General features: G+C 34.0%; 1 protein-coding gene across 4 annotated transcripts in view; it reads left to right on the top strand.

Annotated features, from left to right (window-relative positions):
* SNX16 (sorting nexin 16) overlaps nucleotides 1-26557 on the top strand; it is a 38208-nt gene extending 11651 nt beyond the window's left edge. For all 4 annotated transcript variants that reach the window (XM_082434036.1, XM_082434033.1, XM_082434034.1 and 1 more), the window contains 5 exons: nucleotides 3719-3867; nucleotides 18987-19056; nucleotides 22993-23129; nucleotides 23650-23769; nucleotides 24513-26557. In XM_082434036.1, the coding sequence (XP_082290162.1) occupies nucleotides 3719-3867; nucleotides 18987-19056; nucleotides 22993-23129; nucleotides 23650-23769; nucleotides 24513-24609 (573 nt within the window). In that variant the 3' untranslated portion in view covers nucleotides 24610-26557. The remainder of the gene's footprint in view (nucleotides 1-3718; nucleotides 3868-18986; nucleotides 19057-22992; nucleotides 23130-23649; nucleotides 23770-24512) is intronic.

Raw genomic sequence — 26557 nt, 5'->3', positions numbered from 1 at the left:
TAGGTATAGAATTATAGATTGGAATTTTTTTTTCAGAATTTTGAAGACATTAAGCTATTTTCATTTTGCTTTTAGTGTTGAGTATTACCCTTGAGAAGCCCAAAGCTATTCTTGCTCCTGATCATTTGTATGTCACCTGTTTTTTTCTTCTTTAGAAGTCTGTTGAATCTTCTCTGTGTAATTAATCTGAAATTTCACAATGACTTTTTGTAAAGTTCTTTTCTTCTATTATCTTGTACACTCTGTGGGCAACCCATGTGTTTCAGATCAGAAAAATGTTTTTGAACTGCTTTATTAATGAATTCCTCCCTTCTGTGTTGTCAGTTCCCTCTTTCTGTAAACTTTCTTGTAAAACAGACATTTGGGCTGGTTCCAGATCTTTTCCTCCCCTTTCTTTACTACCTTTTTCTTTTTTGCTATTTGGAAGGAGATTTCCTTATTTCTTTCTAAAACCATCTTTTTATTCTCTGAATGTCCCTGTTTTTGGTCATTTTATTCTTATTTCTTGGATGTAGTATCTTAATCCATTGAGTGTATTAGTGATTTTTTTATTTGTATTTTTATTATTTTATGTTTTTTTCTCCTTGTGCTGTCTGTGTTCTCTGAGTTACTTTTTTCTGTTTGTCTTTGTCTTCCATGTTAAGTAATAGTATGTAGTAATTCTTTCTGGTTGTCTGGTCATGATTAAAAGTTGGGTACTAAAAGCTGATTGGAATCTCTTACTCCACGGGTGAGGCTTATGTTGACTTTAAGATTCACTGTATAATGGGGAAGGTGGGCTGTGCTGGAGAACTTCTGATGTCAGGATCTTAAGGTCTTTCCTGTTGGATTGATCAGACTCTCCAGAGAAGTGTTTTCCAATCTCCTGCCTTGTGCTGCCAGTTTGTGAGCAATTTGAGGGCCCTGTAAGTATAAACCTGGTATAAATTTTTCTACACTTTGGGTTTTCTTCACTCTCCTGAGTCAATTTCTACTCTCCTCTCTACTTTTTGGTTTCCAGTATGTTGTTTTATGTTTTTTTCTCTTCACTGTAGTTTTAGCAGGGCTGCAGAAAGAGAGAATTAGATGAGTGTACGCAGTTCTCCAACTTAATCCAAAAATTATGTGCATTACTTTTTTAAAGGCTTTTTTATGGAAACATCAAATGCGTATTATGATGTCATTTCACAGGAAATCTATTAATGTTTAATTTAATGAAATATAAAAACTAGCCTTTACTAAAGTTATTTCAAGCTAATGGATAGTTCCCAAATTGTCCTTTGTTCAAAATAAAGTTATTGAGTAAGCACTCATAATATAAACACTTTGTGAGGGCTCAATTGTGGAACAACTCACTCTTTTCTGAGGATTATTTTTTAAGGGGAAAAAAGTCTAACCATGCATGTGGACATATGTGACATTTAAATTTTAAAGCTTGAAATTAATAAAAAGACTTTTTATTTTCTCCTTCTGGCTTTTATTACTTTCATTGCAAACACAGTAAACGACCAGACTCCAAGGCCAAAATTATCTGTTTACATCTTGAAATCAAATCAGGGTTTTCAGTAGAAAAATATAGACAGAATTTATGTTCTATATTTTTATTTAGCATTTTACCCTGTGAATTTTCTCTTTTGCTGGTCTTTTTTCTTACGTTGTGATATTTTGTCTTATATTTAAGTATAGAAATTTGAACAGTACATGATTTCATTTCATTCATTTACTGAACATAGATTGTTGGCTGCTTGTAATGTAGCAGGCATTATGCTAGACACTGGAGGTGCAACTATGAATAAGACAATCATTACAATGTAAAACGATTCTAAGTCTTAGCTGTACTTTGGACACTCCTGGAAAACTTTTTAAACAGTGTCTATATGAGTTCTTACTCAAAGTTCCTTGGGTGATTCCAATGTGCAACCGAGGTTTAGAAGACTGGTCTGGTAGAAGAGTCCAAAATTAAATAAATGTTACTTAATTTACATCGTGATAAATGTCATTTAAAAAATAAATTAATGATTTAAGAATGTGTGGCAGATTGTCTTTTCTAAAAATGTTTGCAGCAATATTCTCAGTCCCATATGCTCTTCCAGAATCTTGCCTCTGACTATCAAGAAGTAGAATCTGTTTCCTCTCCCCCTTGAACATGGGTGAGCTTGTGACTGATCTAACCAATAGAGGACAGTGGAACTGATGCTGTGGGATGATGAGGCTAGATCATAAGAAGCATACAGCTTCATCCTGGCTTTCTTTCTTGGGATGCTCCCCTTTGAAACCCAGACTTTATGCTGTAAGAAAGTCCAGGATACATGGAGAGGCCACGTTAGGCTTGTGACTGACAGCCCCAGCCAATGTCTCAGCCAACAAGCAGCATGATCCAGTATAAATATGTGGGAACGAACTTCAGTTGCTTCCAGCTCCCAACTTCAAGTTTCCAGCTGAGATTCTAATTCATTGTGGCAAGACAACCCATCCTCACCATTCCCTGTACGAATTACCAGCCCACAGAGTTCATGGCCTAATAAATGGTTATTTTACACCACTGAGTTTTGAGGTAACTTGTTATCCAGTTATAGTCACTTGATCAGAGTGTGTAAAGAGAAATCTAACCGAGCTTAAAAAGTAGAAAAGTCTTTCCTAAGAAAGTAAAATTTAAGCCAAATATGCAAAATTGATCATAAGCCAAAATGTAAAAGCTAAAACTATAAACATCTTAGGAAAAAACATGGAAGAAAATTTTTGTAACCATGGAGTGAGCAACGATTTCTTAGATAGTATCTAAAAAACCATAAACCATAAAAGAAAAAAATGGATGAATTAGGTAACATTAAAATTTTTTAAATGTACTCTGTTAAGACTGTTAACATGAAAAATCAAGCCACAGTCTGGGAGAATATATTTGTCATACATATATCTGACAGAGAACTTCTATCTAGAATATATAAAGAACTCTGACAACTTAATCAAAAGACAAGTAACCCAGTTTTTTTAAAGCAGAGTTCAGAAGAATTTTTTTTTTTTAAAGTAAACTAAAGAACCATTTTGGGTTTTTTTGTTGTTGTTTTTTATTTATTTATTTATTTATTTATTTATTTTTGATTGCGTTGGGTCTTCGTTTCTGTGCGAGGGCTTTCTCTAGTTGCAGCAAGCGGGGGCCACTCTTCATCGCGGTGCACCGGCCTCTCACTATCGTGGCCTCTCTTGTTGCGGAGCACAGGCTGCAGACGCACAGGCTCAGTAGTTGTGGCTCACGGGCCTAGTTGCTCCGCGGCATGCGGGATCCTCCCAGACCAGGGCTCAAACCTGTGTCCCCTACATTGGCAGGCAGATTCTCAAACCACTTCACCACCAGGGAAGCCCCAGAAGATTTAAATAGATAATTCACCAAAGAAGATATGCAGATCCAAGCACATGAGAAGATACTTAACACCATTTGTCAAGAGAGGAATGTAAATTAAAGCCACAATGAAATACTACTACACACCCAGTGGAATGGCTGACATTAAAAAGACAGGCAGTGCCACATGTTAGCAGGGACAGGGAGCAACCGTAACTCCTATGCATACACAACTGGTAGAAATCAAGAAATAAAACAACCAAGGCATAAAAAGCATAGCTGAATTTAATTCTTTTATTGTAAGCTTGTTATGTGAATAGTTTCACATAGTCAACGGGATAGATTTTGTAGAATTCATATAATTGAGTTGAACATTGTATCTTCTTTTTTCTTCTTTTTCAGTTAAAAGAGATGTTTCCAGGCTTTCGATTAGCACTTCCACCAAAACGCTGGTTTAAAGATAATTACAATGCCGACTTTTTAGAAGATAGACAATTAGGATTACAAGCGTTTCTTCAAAATTTAGTAGCTCACAAGGACATTGCTAACTGGTATGTAACAAATTGAATAACAGGTTATAACTGCATTCCAATAGCTGGTTTAAACTAAAGAATAAATCTAGGACCATATATATTCAAGCACAAAAATAAAAGGTAGGCGTATTTATCTCTAATAAAGCACTAACTGTAATTTTCTTGCCTTTTTTCAGCAAGGACTTTATTTGGTGTTTGATTTATATTAACACCTCCAAAAAGTCAGCAGAGTTGAAAATTCAGTGTGCCATATATTCAAACCACGCAGCTATAAACTTGATTTTAGAATTTTAGTAATAACTTAAACAGAGTGGCTCACAAATTGGTAGATATTTAGTTAAATAACACTATATAATTTTGATGATAATATTTATATGTCTCCAAAGTAATGCAAAAATATGAAAATTGTGAAGTCAGGTTAATTTATACAGAGGGTAAAGTGAAAATACCAGAAATCATTAAAAAGGGAAAGAAAAGACCTATATGAGTTTTTTGTATCTGAATATATTTACAAGAAAATTGCTATATGATTTAATATCATCTGGGTATCTAATTTTGGAACTTACATTATCAGATAAATTAGAACCATTTTGAAAAAAATTATAGAGCATTTACAATGAAGCAATAACATATTGTATGGACACCTGTGTCCGTAACCATCTTTAGCAATTTTTCACATAGGAATGGAAAACAAATAAGAAAACTGCCCTTACTTTTTTCACCCTTTTTTCTTAGTCTTTCTTTTATGTATATCACCTTATATTACACATGTACTATGCATATACATATTGCTTCTTTTTTTTTCGAATTTTATTTTTTTTTTATACAGCAGGTTCTTATTAGTTACCTATTTTATACCTATTAGTGTATACATGTCAATCCCAGTCTCCCAATTCATCCCACCACCACCACCACCCCCGCCACTTTCCCCCCTTGATGTCCCTACGTTTGTTCTCTACATCTGTGTCTATTTCTGCCCTGCAAACCAGTTCCTCTGTACCATTTTTCTAGGTTCCACATATATGTGTTAATATACGATATTTGTTTTTCTCTTTCTGACTTACTTCACTCTGTATGACAGTCTCTGGATCCATCCACAGCTCTACAAATGACGCAATTTCGTTCCTTTTTATGGCTGAGTAATATTCCATTGTATCTATGCACCACATCTTCTTTATCCATTCATCTGTCGATGGGCATTTAGGTTGCTTCCATGTCCTGGCTATTGTAAATAGTGCTGCAATGAACATTGGGGTGCATGTGTCTTTTTGAATTATGGTTTTCTCTGGGTATATGCCCAGTAGTGGGATTGCTGGGTCATATGGTAATTCTATTTTTAGATTTTTAAGGAACCTCCATACTGTTCTCCATAGTGTCTGTATCAGTTTACATTCCCACCAACAGTGCAAGAGGGTTCCCTTTTCTCCACACCCTCTCCAGCATTTGTTTTTTGTAGATTTTCTCATGATGCCCATTCGAACTGGTGTGAGGTGATACCTCATTGTAGTTTTGATTTGCATTTCTCTAATAATTAGTGATGTTGAGCAGCTTTTCATGTGCCTCTTGGCCATATGTGTGTTTTCTTTGGAGAAATGTCTATTTAGGTCTTCTGCCCATTTTTTGATTGGGTTGTTTGTTTTTATAATATTGAGCTGCATGAGCTGTTTATATATTTTGGAGATTAATCCTTTGTCAGTTGCTTCATTTGCAAATATTTTCTCCCATTCTGCAGGTTGTCTTTTCGTCTTGTTTATAGTTTCCTTGACTGTGCAAAACCTTTTAAGTTTCATTAGGTCCCATTTGTTTATTTTTGTTTTTATTTCCATTACTCTAGGAGCTGGGTCAAAAAGGATCTTGCTGTGATTTATGTCCAAGAGTGTTCTTCCTATGTTTTCCTCTAAGAGTTTTATAGTGTCCAGTCTTATATTTAGGTCTCTAATCCATTTTGAGTTTCTTTTTGTGTATGGTGTTAGGGAGTGTTCTAATTTCATTCTTTTACCTGTAGCTGTCCAGTTTTCCCAGCACCACTTTTTGAAGAGACTGTCTTTTCTCCATTGTATATCCTTGCCTCCTTTCTCATAGATTAGTTGACCATAGGTGCGTGGGTTTATCTCTGGGTTTTCTATCCTGTTCCATTGATCTATATTTCTGTTTTTGTGCCAGTACCAGGCTGTCTTGATTACTGTAGCTTTGTAGTATAGTCTGAAGTAAGGGAGCCTGATTCCTCCAGCTCCATTTTTCATTCTCAAGATTGCTTTGGCTATTTGGGGTCTTTTGTGTTTCCACACAAATTGGGAAATTTTTTGTTCTAGTTCTGTGAAAAATGCCAGTGGTAGTTTGATAGGGATTGCATTGAATCTGTAGATTGCTTTGGGCAGTATAGTCATTTTCAAAATGTTGATTCTTCTAATCCAAGAACATGGTATATCTCTTCATCTGTTTGTATCATCTTTAGTTTCTTTCAGCAGTGTCTTATAATTTTCTGCATACAGGTCTTTTGTCTCCCTAGGTAGGTTTTTTTTTTTTTAACATCTTTATTGGAGTATAATTGCTTTACAATGGTGTGTTAGTTTCTGCTTTATAACAAAGTGAATCAGTTATACATATACATATGCTCCGATATCGCTTCCCTCTTGCATCTCCCTCCCTCCCACCCTCCCTATCCCACCCCTCTAGGTGGCCACAAAGCAATGAGCTGATCTCCCTGTGCTATGCGGTTGCTTCCCACTAGCTATCTATTTTACGTTTGGTAGTGTATATACGTCCATGCCACTCTCCCACTTTGTCACAGCTTACCCTTCCCCCTCCCCATATCCTCAAGTCCATTCTCTAGTAGGTCTGTGTCTTTATTCCCGTCTTTCCACTAGGTTCTTCATGACTTTTTTTTTTCCTTAGATTCCATATATATGTGTTAGCATACTGTATTTGTTTTTCTCTTTCTGACTTACTTCACTCTGTATGACAGACTCTAACTCCATCCACCTCACTACAAATAACTCAATTTTGTTTCTTTTTATGGCTGAGTAATATTCCATTGTATATATGTGCCACATCTTCTTTATCCATTCATCCGATGATGGACACTTAGGTTGCTTCCATGTCCTGGCTATTGTAAATAGAGCTGCAGTGAACATTTTGGTACATGACTCTTTTTGAATTATGGTTTTCTCAGGGTATATGCCCAGTAGTGGGATTGCTGGGTCATATGGTAGTTCTATTTTTAGCTTTTTAAGGAACCTCCATGCTGTTCTCCATAGTGGCTGTATCAATTTACATTCCCACCAACAGTGCAAGAGTGTTCCCTTTTCTCCACACCCTCTCCAGCATTTATTGTTTCTGGATTTGTTGATGATGGCCATTCTTACCACTGTGAGGTGATATCTCATTGTAGTTTTGATTTGAATTTCTCTAATGATTAATGATGTTGAGCATTCTTTCATGTGTTTGTTGGCAATCTGTATATCTTCTTTGGAGAAATGTCTGTTTAGGTCTTCTGCCCATTTTTGGATTGGGTTGTTTGTTTTTCTGTTATTGAGCTGCGTGAGCTGCTTAATGGTGAAAAACTGAAACCATTTCCACTAAGATCAGGAACAAGACAAGGTTGCCCACTCTCACCACTATTATTCAACATAGTTTTGGAAGTTTTAGCCACAACAGTCAGAGAAGAAAAAGAAATAAAAGGAATCCAAATTGGAAAAGAAGAAGTAAAGCTGTCACTGTTTGCAGATGACATATACTATACTATACTATACTATACTATACTATACTATACTATACATAGAGAATCCTAAAGATGCTCCCAGAAAACTACTAGAGCTAATCAATGAATTTGGTAAAGTTGCAGGATACAAAATTAATGCACAGAAATCTCTTGCATTCCTATACACTGATGATGAAAAATCTGAAAGTGAAATTAAGAAAACACTCCCATTTACCATTGCCACAAAAAGAATAAAATATCTAGGAATAAACCTACCTAAGGAGACAAAAGACCTGTATGCAGAAAATTATAAGACACTGCTGAAAGAAATTAAAGATGATACCAATAGATGGAGAGATATATACCATGTTCTTGGATTGGAAGAATCAACATTGTGAAAATGACTCTACTACCCAAAGCAATCTACAGATTCAATGCAATCCCTATCAAACTACCACTGGCATTTTTCACAGAACTAGAACAAAAAATTTCCCAATTTGTGTGGAAACACAAAAGACCCCAAATAGCCAAAGCAATCTTGAGAATGAAAAATGGAGCTGGAGGAATCAGGCTCCCTTACTTCAGACTATACTACAAAGCTACAGTAATCAAGACAGTCTGGTACTGGCACAAAAACAGAAATATAGATCAATGGAACAGGATAGAAAGCCCAGAGATAAACCCACGCACATATGGTCACCTTATCTTTGATAAAGGAGGCAAGAATATACAATGGAGAAAAGACAGCCTCTTCAATAATTGGTGCTGGGAAAACTGGACAGGTACATGTAAAAGTATGAAATTAGAACACTCCCTAACACCATACACAAAAATAAACTCAAAATGGATTAAAGACCTAAATGTAAGGCCAGACACTATCAAACTCTTAGAGGAAAACATAGGCAGGACACTCTATGACATAAATCACAGCAAGATCCTTTTTGACCCAGCTCCTAGAGAAATGGAAATAAAAACAAAAATAAACAAATGGGACCTAATGAAACTTAAAAGCTTTTGCACAGCAAAGGCAACCATAAACAAGACCTAGATAGGTTTATTCTTAGGTATTTTATTCTTTTTGTTACAATGGTAAATGGGAGTGTTTCCTTAATTTCTCTTTCAGATTTTTCATCATTAGTTTATAGGAATGCAAGAGGTTTCTGTGCATTAATTTTTTATCCTGCAACTTTACCAAATTCATTGATTAGCTCTAGTAGTTTTCTGGTAGCATCTTTAGGATTCTTTATGTATAATATCATGTCATCTGCAAACAGTGACAGTTTTACTTCTTTTCCAATTTGCTTCTACATCTTGCTTCTTAATGTGTGCTAAGCTCAATGACTGCTTAAGATCTCTGCCCATCCCCCCTCACTTTCCTCTAATAAAGGAACTATAAGCCAGACCCCTTTTTTCATCTCCAGTTTCACATCTGCAGTTGCCTCCTTGACATCTCCTTCAGACAAACCTCAAACCTAGGATAGACTTCAATGCTTACTCTCTGACTTTTCCCCCAATATTCAGCATCATCCTCTACCTAAAACCCACACGTCATCTGGACACATCCCTGCCTTTATACTTTAAACACTACTCGAATCTGCCTACTTTTCTCCATTCCTGCCATCGCCACCTAGTCTAGCAGTTTTCTCTCACTTTAATTACTCCTTTCCCATCACTCATCTTCCTCATCCACTCTTATTTCTATAGTCCATTGGAGCCACAGTGATCTTTTGTAATGCAGTTTAAGTCATCCTTTCTGGTCCCTGACCACCTGCGTGTCTTTCCAACTTCATGTTTTGTTATTCCTCCCTGCCCCCATTCTCTGTACATCAGCCATATTGGTCTTGTAATTTTTCAAAGTCGCCTGCTCCTTTGTCCCTTAGGACCTTTCAATATGCTATTCCCTAGAAAGGCAACATTTCACACTACTACCCTTGCTCCCCCAGCCCCCGTCTAGATAACTCCTTCATGTTTCAACACAGACTTTTAGGTAACTGGCTGTCTGGACCAACCCCTCACCTACCACCACCACCAAAAACTAGGTCAGGTCTTCTCATAGTATCTTCTCTACTGGTTCTGAAAGTCAACTCCTAATGCCCTAAGACACCCATTGCATGTAATGAATTAACTTCTCATTACATACTTCTAGGATGCTACTAGCTATGTACCAGTCTTAAGAGAATGAGAAAATAGTCACTCACATCATTGTCAGCAGGGTTTAATCCTGTCATGGAATCCCAGCTGAGAAAGGCTGCTTGGTACTTTACTTTCACAACATCTCAGTTTGTAACTATTTGTGTGATTATTTGATTGTGTTCTCCTACCAGGCTGTAAGGTGCATACATAGTAGTAGGTCATGTGGCTGGTTTACCCACCATTCAGTGTGCAGTGCTCAGCACAATTCAACACAGAGTCCATGCTCAATAAGTACTTGTTGAATGAATGGCAGAACTGTTGATATTTGCTGTTGTACTATTTATAAGAAAAAGAGACTGAAACAAATATGACAAAACTTAGCAACTGTGTGTTCCAGCCTGGGTGGTAGGGAGGCTCCCTACTTTTCTATAATTTTTTACATCTCTCCAAAGAAAAAAGAAAAAAAAAAAGGTTAGTGTTAATTCAGATACACAAAGCAGGAATAGAAACCAACAAAGTCTAAAATCATAGAGAAAGCCTTTGAAGAAAATATATTTTATACCATACCATAAAAGAAGACTTTTACAGCTAAGAAGTCAAAACATCATATCCCCTTTCTCTTATTCCCTATTCAGTAAACGTTTATGTCTCTGTATTGCAAATATGGTAAATTAAAGTCAAATTTATTCTATAAATGACTATACTCTTTTTATTTAATGAAATATTAAATAGTATGAACCATGTTGATGAACTCATCTTGTGATTTCTTGATTTTTTTAAACATTAAAAGTGTATCTTAGTTGAGATGTATCTTTTTTTTTTAAATTATTGATAATAGATCTGTATCTGTATGGTAAACATTCAAGATCCTGTTTCTAAAATTGCAGTCCTTAGAACAGTGATAATGATTGTGTTCAATTTATAGATAGGTGTTTCAGGGGAAGAAAGATTTCTTGGTCAAATAAGTTGGGGAAAGGTTTCATTTGACATTCCTAGAATATTAAAGGTTCTAAAATGTGTTGCATGAAAACCTCTATTGTGCCTCACATTTACTTGCTTACTTATTTTTGTCATGTATCTCAGACATTTAAGGAATACAAGTAAGATAACTTAAATAGAACTCTAAATAAGGTTTGTATACCTTGTTTGTTCTAGGGTACTATATTTTTTGTGAGTGATGAATAGCATTTTTTATTTCACAATTTAAGCAGTTTCTTAATAAATTACTGTTTAAAACATGACTTGGCAGAGGGAAAAGTTATTAATCTGTATCCTAAGCATTTGCCCTTTGTCATACTAAGAAGGGTAAAAAGGAAGCTGAGGATATACCTACTGAACTTAATTCATTTGAAGAAATTAAGCTTCTGTTTGAACAAAATAATGGAGTTTATGAAGTCCTACTTGGCATGATACAGATTATAAAAGTAAAAGGAATTCAGAGAAGTGGAAGATCAGTCCTGTTTGCAGTGAATCAAGCAATACTGAAGCAGGGAGTGGGGTTTGAGAATCTTGAACAATAGATTAAGATTATGGGTGGGAGGACAAATAATTAGAGAATATCCAGAAAGTCTGAGGTTGTCAAACAGCCATTTATGAATTCTTATAAGGGAGGAAAGGATAAAGACAAAATCCCAATACTTCTTTATAAAAACATGAAACTACATATTTAAGAATCACTACTTAAAATATCAGTGAGTTTACATTACCTATTGGTATACCTGTTAGCATCCTGTTACAGTTGGAACGGCAGCATAGAAAATTACTATCTTTATATGGCCAAGTAATTATCTGATATTAATTCTTTATACAGTTATTTCACTTTCCGTTTTGATTCCTTAGCACCTCATGACACAGTTATTTGTTAACCTTCATGTTGGCTAAGAGCTTGCCAGTACACAACTGGCAGCTCTTAATATTACAACTTCTCTAACTATAACAAAACAGAAGTGCAGTAAGAACTGAAGGGATGTTAAGAATTGTTGGTTTAAATGTTTTAAGAGAATGTTATTTTCAGATGCATTTAGAGAATACAAAGTAAGAAAACAGATAATGTTAGTATTTTTATGATAAAGGATTTATTATTGGTTTTTGTTTGTTTGATAAATGTTTATTTAGGTCTTACTATATATAAGGTATTACAGCTACACAAAGGTGCATTAGATGCTAATCCTTTATTCAAGAAAACTGAATAGGAAGAAGACACACCCAAAAGAACTATAATGGATAGAGCTCCATCTCTTTCAGAAGAGGAAGAGAGGGAACTTTTGACTGGGAGAATTAGAGGAGGCTTCCTAGAGGGTGATATTTGAGCTGGATTTTAAAGAATGAATGCTATTTGAACCGACAAAGAGAAAGTAAAGAAGGACTTTCCAAATGAGAGGGAATATTATATCAAAATGCAGAAGCAAGCGGGCAACGTCCTGTACCCGAAACACCATGTAACTCAGCTTGTCAAGGTGAAGGATGTGTAAAGATGGATAGAGGGGGAAGTTCTCATATTGCATAATCTGTTACAGTTAAAATTTAGCTATTTATTGTTTTATTCTGGTTTGTGCTACTTTGAAATAATTACATCATTTAATCAGCACACCAAATATCTTACTATTCTCTGTTTTCAGAATTACTACACATATATCCTGATTTACCACATTTTTCTTCTTAATTCTTTAAAATACAAGGGTTAAAATTACATATTTTTCCTTATATTACCATTCGTCTGTAAGGAGTTCCATGCCAAAATTCAGTATTTTAAATGCTACATCTGTTGAAAGAAAAAAAGTACAGATAGATCTGGATTAACAGCAGTTCATGGTTTAAAAAATATATATTGTAGTATATAGTATCCAAACATTTACATGAGGAAACAATTGAAAGAAATAAGAATTTACCCTTTGAAAAAAAAAGTACTTGGAAGAACATGATAACCATCTTCACGTATTTGAAAGATTGTGATGGGGAAAAGAATTAATCAAATGATATTTAGCTTTAAAGTGGTGCTTCTCCAGCTATAGTGTGCATCTTGTTCAAATGCATGTCCTGAATTAGGAAGGTCTGGAGTGGAGATTCTGCATTTCTAACAGGTTTCTAGGTGATGCTGTTGCTGCCGGCCTAGGGACCTCATTTTGAATAGCAAGACTAGCGTGTAGAACTAGGAATAAGTGAACAATTAGAGGAAGCCCCCATCAGCTCAGATAAAAAAGAGCTGCATGTCATTTCAAGCTGTCTGGTATAAAAATGTTCTGCCTTTTGAGAAAGTGAGTTTACCTTAAGCATCAATATTTGAAGAGACTAGGCTAAATAACTATCAGTGGTATTAAAGAGGGAATTATTTACATGAGATATATTGGATTAGATGACTTCTAAGGTCTCTTCTAGTTGTAAAATTCAATAAATCTATAATTTTTGAACAAGAATATATGAAGAAACTATTTTTTATACATTTTCACACCTTCTCACAGGAAATTTTATTAATGTGTAAGTTGTTTTTATATGTGAAGATACTGTCAAGAGAGGTTGAGTTAGTCTTAGTATTTTTATAAAATGAAAGAATTCAGTTATATATGCAATAGTTTATATAATGACAGCTCATGAGAATGAACACATTATTGCTAAGGTTGGTTGGATGATTTTTACCACAAAATATTAGTTTGGTAGACCTTCAGTTATGGACAGTTTTTTTAATGTAATAAAGCTAAATATTTTGTATTCAGATACACGTAAACTCTTAACTTATTAAATTAGGTCTCAAAGACCTTATGCAAAATTCAGTTTTCTGGGCTTAGTAGTGAAATAATTTTAGGCAATTACTTAACTGACTTTTTTTAAACGTATGCATTTATTTTTTATATATTTATTTTATTTATTTACTTTTGGCTTTGTTGCTGCGTGCGGGCTTTCTCTAGCTGCGGTGAGCAGAGGCTACTCTTCGTTGCGGTGCACAGGCTTCTCATTGCGGTGGCTTGTCTTGTTGTGGAGCACGGGCTCTAGGTGCCCCAACTTCAGTAGTTGTGGCTTGCAGGTCTAGAGCGCAGGCTCAGTAGTTGTGGTGCATGGGCTTAGTTGCTCCGTGGCATGTGGGATCTTCCCGGACCAGGTCTCGAACCCGTGTCCCCTGCATTGGCAGGCAGATTCTTAACCACTGTACCACCAGGGAAGCCCTACTTAACTGATTTTAATTAGTGTTTCCAATTAGAAAATGAAGTAATTGGACTAAATGTTCTCTAAAAATCCTCTTTCAGCTCTAAGTTTCTCATATGCTATTCCTTTCATTGTGCTTCTTTATAAATCTTGAAGACATACCATCAGAAACAGCCAGATTCTAACCTTCTTTTAACTCTTAAGACTTTTGGTCTTACATGTTGCTGTCCTAAGCTTACTCCCTTGTCAAAGTAGGCATATCTATTAAAAACTAAATTCCATCCCAAATTTGAGAGTTGTGCTGTATTATTTATCTACAACAGTGGATAGAAATTTGTTCTGATGCTCTTAATAGTTTCATTAATTTTTTTAAGAGCAATTAGCATAGCTTTTACAAATAAATTCATTATTTTTTGAATATTTATTCTGTGCTATGCTAATTTATTCAGATTCTGTACAGCCCTGGAACTTGTCATCTACTTTTTGTTGAAGCAGACTGCTTGGTAAACAGAAAATACTAATAATACAGTGTAGTAAGTCCTATGAAAGGGATCTCTTCAAGGTGGTGTAGTAATGCATATAAGAGTACTGAACCGAGTAGAGTGTAGGGGAGGGGGATTTAGTCAGAGAAGATTCTATGAGGAGATAATAGATGAGCTAAGTCATGAATATGAAGTCTGAGTTAGCCAGCTGAAGGTGGGAAGGATGGGCCAGGATGACAGCAGCAAGCATGAAACAACATGATAGACATGAAGATGTACTATTACTGAAGTGTCAAATAAGAAAGGCAGTAAAAGCTTGAATGTACACAGGTGTTTTATGCCAACGCCAAGACCTTGGCTTTGTTCCCTCTTGTTAGAGGAGGCACAGATGGGTTTTAAGCTGGGTTTGACATAAAACATTTGTTTTTGAAGTATTTTTTGTATTAGAAGGAATAAAACTGAATGTAGGGACACAAGTGGACTAAAAGTAACTAGGTGAGAGATAATCAAGATATAAACTAGGCCCACAGCCTCACCTGTACATCCACCCCAGGAGGGTAAACGTGAGCCCTTCAGCTTCACACCCACCAACCCGTCTCCCTCACCGTGACCCTCACTGTCACCAGCCTTGATCCCTGAGTCCCTATCCTCGGGGTTGTATTTAATGTCAAATTTTGGTTATTTTCTTTTTACTGGTAGAGAATACTGAAGAGAAATAGTAACTGATAAAACATTTCTATCTGAAATCCCTCAATTAATATTTTCATGCAGTGACTTTTTGTGCTTAATTTGGTTTTGACAGAAGTAGTATCTAGTATTTTTAGTACTTTTTTTACATAGTTCTTTATTGACCTTTTAATGAATTGTAGGCATTAGTTTTAGCTTTTTTTTAATATAAATTTTGAGATAAAGAGTTCATTTAGCTATTAAATTACTGGTCTTTTAAAATCATGTCTACATACATTAATTTGTATTTTCTTACAAAGTTATCTTTGAGTGTGTGATGATATAATATTAACTTAATAATCACATTTAATCGTTTGACATATTTGGAGAGAAGCTAGGGATTATCCATACTGTTAGATTAGTTATTTTTGAAATTATGTCAAAAATACTTACCAATGTATACATTAATACATTGGTAAACATACAATACAAATACATACCCATGAAAGAAAAAAAGGAAGGTATATTATGAAATAAAAGATGAAGATTCACTGGATGAAATAGTTTTTTAAGAAAAATTACAGTAAAACTCTTTTAAAGGAAACTTTTTCAGGAGACTCAAAGGAAGAGTTTAAGCTATAGGGCAAATTTGCTCTGATAAAAACAATGCTGAAGGGTACCATCTCTGGTTTCCTTATATTCAGGCAAGTTAAGTCAACAACTGATCACAATTTTAAAATAGAGATTTCCCAACCACAGTAAGAAGTTACTGTACGTGATAAAGAGAACAGAAAGATAGTCTTTCCATACCTTTCAATTCCAGATTGTTGGATTTTCTCTTAGATGGGTTTCTCTCCTAATTCTGATGTTTTTCTTACCTTCATTATCATGGTCAAATGGAAACAAAAGTATTAAAGATCAAATACAGAAGAGAGATTAGGGGGTTGTATTGAACAAGTGATAACAAGTAAATAAATAATAATTTTTTTTAATTGACTTCTATTTAATCCATAGACCATTTAATAATATAGACTCTTTGGTACTTATACTTTATTTGAATTTACTTGATTTGTTTATAAATTGTACATTGATAATATATAAGAAATCACTGAGCAGAGCCATGGCACACGTAGGCAGTCAAATATTTATCAAATCTAAATAAAGTTCTCTAGTCAGTGATTCTCAAGAAGCGGTAAAGCTTCCTTTTCTAGGGGGGAGAAAAGGTACCCGAATTTTTTAGAAAGAAATTGTCTCCGCAAACACTACCATCTGCCAAGACATTCTTGTGTGTCCCTTTCCTTGGATGGGAAAAGAGCTTAAGAGTATTAACTTTCTTCTTCCATCAACTGAGTCCTATTGAAACAGAAGAAATGTATTGAACCCCTGAAAAAAGTGTTTTGTAAATCACAGTTGTAGTGCCAGTTTTAAATTTCATTCTTATGCTACAGATTAAACAAAGTAGGGCATGGAATATAACCTTGGAACTGTAGTGAAAAAAAATTTAGAGAATCCATTGGATTTCATTTGAGTAGAACTCTAGTGAGCCATAAATCATAAAGATTTTTAGGGAAGGAGAATGAAATGGAATAACTACTCTAAAAAAACTTTCCTACAACTAGGTACATTGTCAACATCACTGTGGATCTTGGGCTATAAACCAAAGGTATAAAAAGAATTTCTGCTATAAACCAAAGGTATAAAAAGAAATACATATATCCCTTTATCCCCTTTTTCTTTCCTAGCAGCAGCATTCCAATAATTAGAGTAATGGTGAACATAAAAATGTTACTAGTGAATGAGGAAATCTGAGTATAAACTTGTAAGAAATAATGTCACACATTAAGTTGTCATACACTGAAAGTATTAAAAAGACTCTTCCATAAACTTCTTAGCACTTTCCTTTTCATCCTTAAAGGCTGTTCTCTCAGCGTTTCATCCAAACTTTTGACCTGTCAATCCCAAGATCAGTTTATTTCTTGTGCCTCATTCTGCCTAATAGTTGGTTTTCTGATATAAATAGTGGGTGGATAGAAAGTACAATATCTAAACCAAAAGAACGTATGGTGGTCCTGTTCTTCTCTATACTATTAGACCAACTGCAGTATTCTAGAGACTTTGATTAGAGAAAGATACAGAAAAATTGAATGTGGTCAGAAAGAAGTGATCAGCAAGGGGAAAGAATCCAAATGAACCAAAACATAAGAGAAAAGAGTTTAAAGGAGAAAAAGGCACATATTTATACTCAGAAGACAGATTTAAGGTCCAGCTCTACCACTTGCACTGATGACCTTGGGTGGGTCATTTTACCTCTCTGAACTTTATTATCACTTGTAAAATGGAGGTATAATGCCTATCCTCACCTCACATGATTGTTGTGGAAATTGAATAAAGTAGGATATGTGAAAGCCCTGTGTGTGTAATGTACTTTGAAAATGTTAGACATGGTAACCATGTGAGGTGATAGATATGTTAATTAGTTTGATTGTACTTCATATTTCATAATGTATTTATATATCAAGTCAAGTTATATACCTTAAATATATATAATTTTTAATTGTCAATTATATTTCAGTAACACTGGAAAAAAATGTTGGCTCCATGAATGCAGAAGACCATATAGGCTTTAAGTACTCAGTAAATTTTGTTACATGAAAAAAGAAAAGGAAATGTCAGTGTGTTAGTATTGCTTGTTAGAGGTATAAGGTTAGAGTAAACATAACATTCTTGACATATTTTTAGGGTTATCATGTGAAAGAAGACTTAGACTTACCTGGAAGGGCCCCAGAAAGCCAAACTAAGACTCATGAATAGAAGCTTCAGTGAGAAAAATCCAGCTCAGTGAAGAAATAATTTTCTAGTTGTCTGTGTTATTCAAACTTAGGATGGTTTATTTTAAGAGATGATTATAGTCCCTATTTCTGGAGGTGTTTAGACATATTCTTGGCTGAACATATAAAAGCGATAATATAAGCAGCATACTATGGATAGTTCTACTAGATCACATTTATGATCTCTTCCATCTCTATTATTTCATGATTATGAATACTCAAGTTTTATCTCAGTTTCCCTGAGTGTTATGTTTTTTTATTATCTATATTATCAAGATTTTATAATCCAGAAACTTGCTCCTCTTTTTTCTATTTTTGGGATCTTCTGGATTACTTTCTTAACACCACTTCTCTATATTCATTTTTTCCTTTGGAAAGATTTTACTAAAAATCCCATTTATCTCCTTATCACCACCCCCTTCATCATCATCCTTTAAGTCTCCACATTTTTGTTTTAACATACATATAGAGCTGTCTCTCAATCCAAGATTACTTTTTAGAAAGAGGAGTATTTTGTAACAAGGAAGTTCAGTTTTCTACCTTCTTAACCTGTTTCTGCTAATTGAAAAGTATAACAATATCATATTATTTCATTATTATGAACTTTATGGTAATTCAGAAATGGGATGATCAGAATTCTTTCTCTTGAATTCTCTAGGGAAAATACTTAAGTAAATTAATATAATAAACATGATTGCAAGAAAAATCTTTAACTTGTTTCATAGTAAATACTTTTTAGTTACTTTAGAATCATCTCCTGAAGAAGAAACAAATGAAGTATAAATTAGAAATTGTATTTCTTCATAAAAAGATAATGACTTTTTTAGACTAGTTCAAATTAATATTTCTTTGAAAATAATACTGTCTTTTCACCATTTACTTTGGTTTCCTATACCATTTCTGATTTATGTTTTATGTCGTGTAGTTTATATGTAACATAAATTCACAATCTATTTATGTTCATAAGATCTTAGAAATAACCTAAAATCTTTGTATCGTCTATAGATTTTATATTTGTATTTTGTTACTTGTGTGAAAACACATACGCCATCTTGCTTATTTTCATTTATCAGCAGAACCAACTTGCTTAAAACACTATAGCTAGCTTCAGAGTAACTTTTGCTTTCTGCTATCTTGCTATCTTTTGTAAACTTATTTGTACCCCAGCTAATTTTTTTTTTCCTTTGAAAGCCTTGCAGTGAGAGAATTTCTTTGTCTGGATGATCCACCAGGTCCATTTGATAGCCTAGAAGAAAGCAGGGTAAGTGCTGTATTATATATCACATGAAAAAGAGGAACAAATAATACCATACAATAACTACATTGTTTCTTGAATGGAACAATAAACAGCAAAGTTATAATTTCAGACCATGGTAGTTTTGCACAGAAAGCTTTTAATGTTTGAGTCAAAGCTTTCTTTCATTGAAATACATGAACGTAATTCAGTGAAAAAATAAAAATTCATACATGTCCTATAGTCTATGAGGCCCTAAAATTAAATTCTACATTTATTCTCTTTATTTATACCGTTTCAGAAAAAAGAAAATTACTTGGAAACTTATTTTACATTTAAAAGTAACATTTGCATGCTGAGTTTTCTTCCATCTGAGTATCAAAGTAAAGAACCTACAGTTAAAATCAAATTTAAAAAACCAATCTTCAGAAGTAGAAGTCATTGTCTTGTTATCAATTCAGCTCAAGCTTAAGGCTACTCAAATTACGCTACTTGACGTGTTAAAGTAACCTACTTCTTGAAGCAATTGGCTAGATTCAGCTAGGATTAGCTAGGATTTATGCAAGTTTTTCTTCCAAATGTTTAATAGTGTTTAAATGGAACAGATTTAATTGGTAGATTTGTAATGTTTTCAGTTAAACTGAGTCAGTTCTTTGTGTTAGAGGAATGTGATAGCTTTTTTTTAAACAGCTTTATTGAAGTAAAATTTTCATCCATAAAATTTGCTATTTGATATTTCATTGTAAATGTACAATTTAATAACTTTCAGTAAATTTGTAGAGTTGTGTCTCCATTACCATAATGCAGTTTTAGAAAATTCCATCACCTCAAAAAAAATTCTACAAGCCATTTTGCAGCCATTCCACACTCCGAGCCCCAGACAACTACTGATCTGCTATCAGTCTCTGCAAATTTGTCTTTTCTGGATATTTCATATAAATAGAATCATACTGTGTGTGTGTATATATATGTGCATATAAGTGTATATGTGTGCCTATATATATATAATCTCATATATACAATATGCATAATATTGTATATGCATAGTATATACAATATGCAATAGTATACAGTATATATAATCTTTGCATCTAGTTTCATTCACTTAACATAATGTTTTTGAGCATCATCCATGTTATAGTCTCTCTCAGTATTTCATTACTTTTATTATTGAATGGTTTTCTGTTGTGCACATATACCACATTTTGTTTATCCAGTCACCAGCTGAGGGATATTTGGATTGTTTCCAGTTCTGTGTTATTATGAATAATGCTGCTATGAACAATTTCAGAGAAGGCTTTTTGTGGACATATGTTTTCATTTCTCTTGGGTTGATCCCTAAGAATAGAATGTTTGGCTATATGGTAAATTATGTTTAACTTTTTTAAGAGACTTACAAAGAGTTTTCCCAAGTGGCTATGCCATTTTACATTCCCACCAGTAGTGTATGAGAGTTCCAGTTTCTCCATGTCCTCACAAACATTTGATATTATCTGTCTGTTGGATTATGGTCATTCTTGTAGGTGTGAAATGGTATTTCATTATAGTTTTAATTTGTATACCCGTAATGATTTTTATGTTAATCGCTTTTTCATGTGCTTTTTTGCCATTTGTATGTTTTCTCTGACGAATTGTCTGCTTGAGCCTTTGGCTTATTTTTTTAGTTGGGTTGTTTGTCTTACTGAGTTGTAAGAATTCGTTATTTTGGATACAGGTCCTTTATCAAATATATGATTTGCAAATATTTTCTCATAGTCTGTATGTGTCTTTTTATCTTCTTAATGGTACCTTTTGAAGTGCTAATGTTTTTAATTATAATGAAGGTCATTTTATCACATCCTTTATGGCTTATGCTTTTGGTATTGTATCATAAGAACTCTTTGCCTAACACAGGGCCACCAGGATTTTCTCCTATTTTTTTTTTCTAGGAGTTTTATAGTTTTAACTCTTACATCCATACTGAGCTAATTTTGTATAAGGTGTGAAGTGAGGATCTTAAGTTTCTATAGATATTAAAATGTGTCGGTACCCTGTGTTGAATTGTATTGGCACCTTTATCAAAAGTCAAATGAACATGAAAGGAAGGGTTTGCTTCTGCACTCTTCTCTTTCACTGATCGCATTACCTAGCCTTATGCCAATACTGCACAGTAGAAATGAGTATAGAGTAGATGAGTATAGCGAGATGTTGATGAGGCAGTGGGGGAGGAGGAGAAGGGGAAAGTGGGAAAGACTGGGTTACCTGGGTCATAGAAAGTAGCGAAATGCAGTGATCTAAGATGTTTGCCTGGTGGCTTTGATGGTGAGGTGGTAGAGCAGATATTCCGTTGGGAGTGCATTTTGACTTACCATTGGTACATACAGTTGAAGGGGACCAATAGGCATATGAATGATATCTGTGTACTCAGGAAAGGTCTGGGCTGGAGATGAACAGAAAAAACAATTGGAAGTCGATAGCAAATAGTATAGGTTATAGTTGAAGTGATAACAGTAATTGCCCAAGGATGAGATACAGAGCAAGAGAATATATAATCAAGGACAAAACTCTGATGAATGCCCACATGCAAAGAACAAGTAGAAATCTAAGAAGTAACTGTAAAGTTAGGGGAACCAGGAAGTTTCACAGAGGACAATAAAAGAGGATTCCATTAAATTTTTTTTTTTTTTTTTTTTTTACTTTTTAAGTCAGTAGTGACATGCTATGAAGTTGAGAAAAACAGTACTTTGGGTTTGACAGTTAGAAGTCATTGTTAGCATTTGCCTGGGTATAATTAGTAGAGAAAAGAGAGTAAAACTAATGACTTTAGCCATGAATGGGGAGGCTAAATTTGGATGATAAAAACTTTTTTCCTGGAAATCTTTTTTATTTTGAAAAGAACAAGATGAGTTAGTAGCTAGAGAGACTCCTATCAAGGGAGTGGTGGATATGACTTTGTTTTTATGTGGAGAGATTTTTAGGGTTTGCTTAATCAACTTCAGTCAAATTGATTAAATAAACCTAAGGGCCAAAAGAGAGGGAAAGGTTGAAAATTTAAGAGAGAGTGTATGGGATAGGGCAGGCTTCCAAAGGAGATTGGGCTTAACTTGAAGAGGCACATATTCTTGAGGACAAGAACGGAATGCAAATGTAGTTAGGATTCTGGGAGAGTAACTTTTTTTTTCTGGTATAGGAATAAAGATCATCTGCTGGGCTTGGGCTCACCAGTAGTAACATATTGTAGGGGATTTGCCAGGGGTGAAGTTTTAACGTAGTCACAAAGGAGACAGGGAACGATAGATAACTAGGAACAATTAAAAGAATTGATCAGCAACACTGAAAGCCTCATCAAGGTAAGTGACCCAGATTTTTTTCATGACATCATTCTTCATGGCAATATGATTTTGTTTTTTGTTTTAATCTATTTCAGTAGTGTTTAGCTTCCTGGGTATAAAGGATAGAATGTCTTTGAGTGAATATAGTAAAAGGATAAGCAAGGGAAAATAATATTGAAGGCACTATGAAGGAAATCATTATTATAGGATGTGTCTTCTGAGCTAATACAAATGGAATCAATAGCCGCAGTTTTCTTATTTTTATTTTTTTTTCTTTAAAGTATAATCATCTAGGACTGGGCAAAAACAGGCTAAGGAGAATAGAAGCTAAAACAGTGGTTATTAGTAACTTTTTTCCCAGTTATACACTAGGGAGATATCACATATTCATTTCAGGCACCCTGGCTTACTACTTAATAATTCTCAAGAAAAGGGACTTATATTTATTTATAAGTTCCCCAGTAGGTACTAAAGTAGCAGAGACCTAAAAAGATGAGGGTGGAGAACAAATCATCTGGGTTGTATACACATTATTTTGGTTACCTATGTTCTTTGACTCTTCAGTTATGCCCTTGAGAAAGGTACTGCATAAGTAATTAATGTTATTCTCTTTCTGCATATGTTTTTTATTTGCTGTTTGTTTGTTTTTAAGGCTTTCTGTGAAACTTTAGAAGAGACAAACTACCGTTTTCAAAAAGAACTACTTGAAAAACAAAAAGAGTTGGAATCACTGAAGAAACTGCTCTGTGAGAAGCAACTTCTTATAGACACGCTAGAAAACAGAATCAGGTGTGTTGTGATGCTTGCATTTTCAGTCTAATTCAGCTCGATACTCTGGGCTAAATGCCATTTGTACGTTACAATTTAGGAAATTTATGACTCCAAAAGTCTTAGACTCATGGTGTACATCCTTGTAGATTGGGAAAATTGTCTGTTTGATTATTTATTTAGAAGCCTGAAAATTTGAAGGACGGGAAATATCAGGAAAATAAAGCTCTAGCTGTTCACCAAGACAAACATTATTTTAACCTGTTTAAATAGTATCTTTGTTTCTAGGCATTTATGCCAACTTTTCACATATGAAAGTTCTAGTTTGCCTTCTTGTCAGCATATATCGAATTGATGTTAAAATCATTTTAAATTAATCATAAGTACTGATTTCACTGTTGACACCCAGAGTCAACAGTTTATTAGGTATATGACTACACTTAGAACAGCTGAAGGCTACTAAAGCTACATGCATTCAGAACAATAAATATATACCTATTTTATTCATAGAAAATAACTTGTTGCTGTACTTTACCTTTAGGAACTTATGTTTAGAACCTGAAGAATCACTGCTCGTGTCAGGAACAGAAGGTGAACAGATCCTAAAGGTGGAGTCCTCTGCACTTGAGGTTGATCAAGATGTCTTAGATGAAGAATCTAGGTATATAATGTTAGGTTTATTATAGCCTAATCATCTGAATAATTGGAGAGAAACAGTCATAATACTCTGTAGAGTATGTTTTTATGAACTCAGTGTTATTGTATCATGAATCTGATGAGCAAACAGAGGAAGACTATAGATATTCTAGGCTGTCCCTAAAAATGAATCTTTGTCATCCAGCCTATAAATTTCATTACTTATTTTGAAGATATGTCTGAATTAACTGGGCTGTGACTCAGTTAATTCATTAATTTTGTAACCTTGACAAATTACTTTAATCTCTCTCAATGTCAGTCTTTTCCATGCAAAAAGTGGGACACTGTAATAGCAACCACCCTGTCTACCTAATAGGAATGATGAAAAGATGGTATATTTGAACACACATAGAATTTTTATTACATATAAATCCAAGGTCACCATTAATACATTAGTGATAGTGGTTAAGCTATAATTATGAGAACAAACTTTCTGTTGGTTAAAGGTCATTACAAACTAGATTCTTATTGAAAAGTGGTAGTTCAGAGAACTGAAAGAGTTAAAAATATATCTCCAAAGGTGTTATCTGGCAATGACAACTTTAAAATATTAAATTTCTGATTGAATATTTAAATGTTCTTTTTCATTAAATATTTTTCCATTAAATATTTAAATATTCTTTACATGACTTTAAAAATTTTTAAGGTAATAGTGAAGTGAAATAGCGTGCATCCAGTCTCTTCATTGTGTTTCTCTTTTTTTTGCAGAGCTGATAATAAGCAATGCTCAAGTTTTAGTGAACCTGAAAATTCCATATCAGACATAGAAGTGGCAGAAGTGGCATATAATGTGGAAGACGACTAATGCATCTCAAGTGGTTCCTTCCATTTTTACGTTCCTGCAAATTTAGAATAGAGTAGCAGATATTTAAAAAAAAAAAAAGAGACTGAAGCATTTACAGAAAACAGCAAGATTGCACATGTATAAAGTTTACATAAAGAAAAATTTAAGTTATTGGTATAGGAACTGTATTCACTGTTGCTTTACATTGTCTTTTAGCCAAACTTTGTATTTAACACACTAAAAAAAATCTAGAGTTCTGTCATCAAGGCCCACATCCTGAAATACTGTGCATAAATTATTTTGTTGTTTTGCCAATATATTGCTCCAGACTAACGTGGGTGTGCACACTTTGTGTGTGTGTGTGTGTGTGTGTGTGTGTTTAAATCACCAGTTACATTAGTTAAGTGGACATAAATTGCATGTTGCTGTCTGTTGGTTATATACTTCCTTGTGTCTCAGACATGATATATTTTCATTAATGGTTTAAATAAATGGTAAGGATGAATTGAGTTTTAAATGTTGACATGTTTAATCATCTCTAAATAAAAGTTGCTTATCTGGAATGTTACTATTTAAAAGAAGAAAACTTTCTAGTACCAAAGGAAAACTCTTTGAAAGAGCTGTAATAACAGAGCTAAAGTGATAAAATAGCCTTGATTTTAAAAGCAAATTCACTAATATCAAAATACTAAAATAAATGTTGTACCAGTGTATTATATGTTATACTTGTATATTTTCCACATAATCTTTATCTTAAATCTCTACCTATAGAATCAGTGGGTTTGCCTTTGTCAGAACACTACCTCTTTTTGCTAATCAAGGCATACCCTTTTGAAAATATAGATTGTAAGCAAATAGGCAGTTATACAAAAAAATAAAAGAGAAAAAGCCATATATCCTGCAAAGTTCCTATGTCAACTCCTGGCATTGCATTTTTATTTCTGTATATATGAATATGTTGCTATAATGTATTGATGCTGATTTTCTTCTTAATATATTTAGCCAAGTGATGCACTTTATGACAATTAAACTCTTTTGTGCCAAGTTTAATTGGTGAATTTCTTTAGTAAGTGGAGTTAGGAAAAAGAATTATGTAGTGCCTTCACTATTTCACTCTTTACAGAAGTCTCCTAGAGTCTTTGAGTCCGCGTTATGAAAAAAATGTTTATCTCAGCTTTGCATATAGTTGTTGAAAGTGCCTTGTTTCATTTTTATAGTATGAAGTTATTTATTTTACATTTCTATTGTTTTGCATATTGCTGTTAATAAGCACTGTATTAATGTTAGCGTTTTGAAATCCCAGTTGGTATATTGAACTGCATATGCTTTCTAAAAACTGAAGGAAACTTATTGGGGAAAGAATAACAGTCTCCGTTTTTTTCTTTCACTAGCTAAAAGCTTATCAGTATCTTGATGTACATATTAAGATGTGGTTGTTTAAAATTCTATGGACGTAGATTAATAGATACAATGGCTGTTGTCAACCTTTGATCTAAAAAGGAGACTGCTTTTTACCAAAGTACCAAAATTTTTTAAAGTCTTCATCAAAATGAACAGGTATGCTCTATCTCAATATTTTCCACAAACTGTATTAGAAATGTGTGTGCTGTCCGGGGAGACAGAAAGAGTATAATAAAATGGTCTACTTGTTCATTTCAAAATATTATTCTAGGCTTTAAAAAGGTTTAAAAAAGAACAATCATTTAAATTAATCAATATCATTTTTAGTCTAATAAAACAAGATGATAAATTCCAGATATTGTAGTGCTACATACATGTCTGTTTTAAAGTGAACCCTACACTTTCAAAATCTGGCCTTTCAGAAGATTGTATTTAAAACTTTGAATGGGTGAAGAAAAACTCTTGTTAATTAGGGAAACCACTATTGTTTATATTTAGAATTTACTTTTATAATGCATCTTATTCCCAGTGTTATACTCATTTAATAAATTATTTTTTCAGTACAACA

The sequence above is a fragment of the Balaenoptera physalus genome (assembly GCF_965194825.1).
Source record: "Balaenoptera physalus genome assembly, chromosome: 17".
NCBI lineage: Eukaryota > Metazoa > Chordata > Mammalia > Artiodactyla > Balaenopteridae > Balaenoptera > Balaenoptera physalus.
Note: the sequence above shows the minus strand (reverse complement) of the source record. Positions and strands in the feature narration are given on the sequence as shown.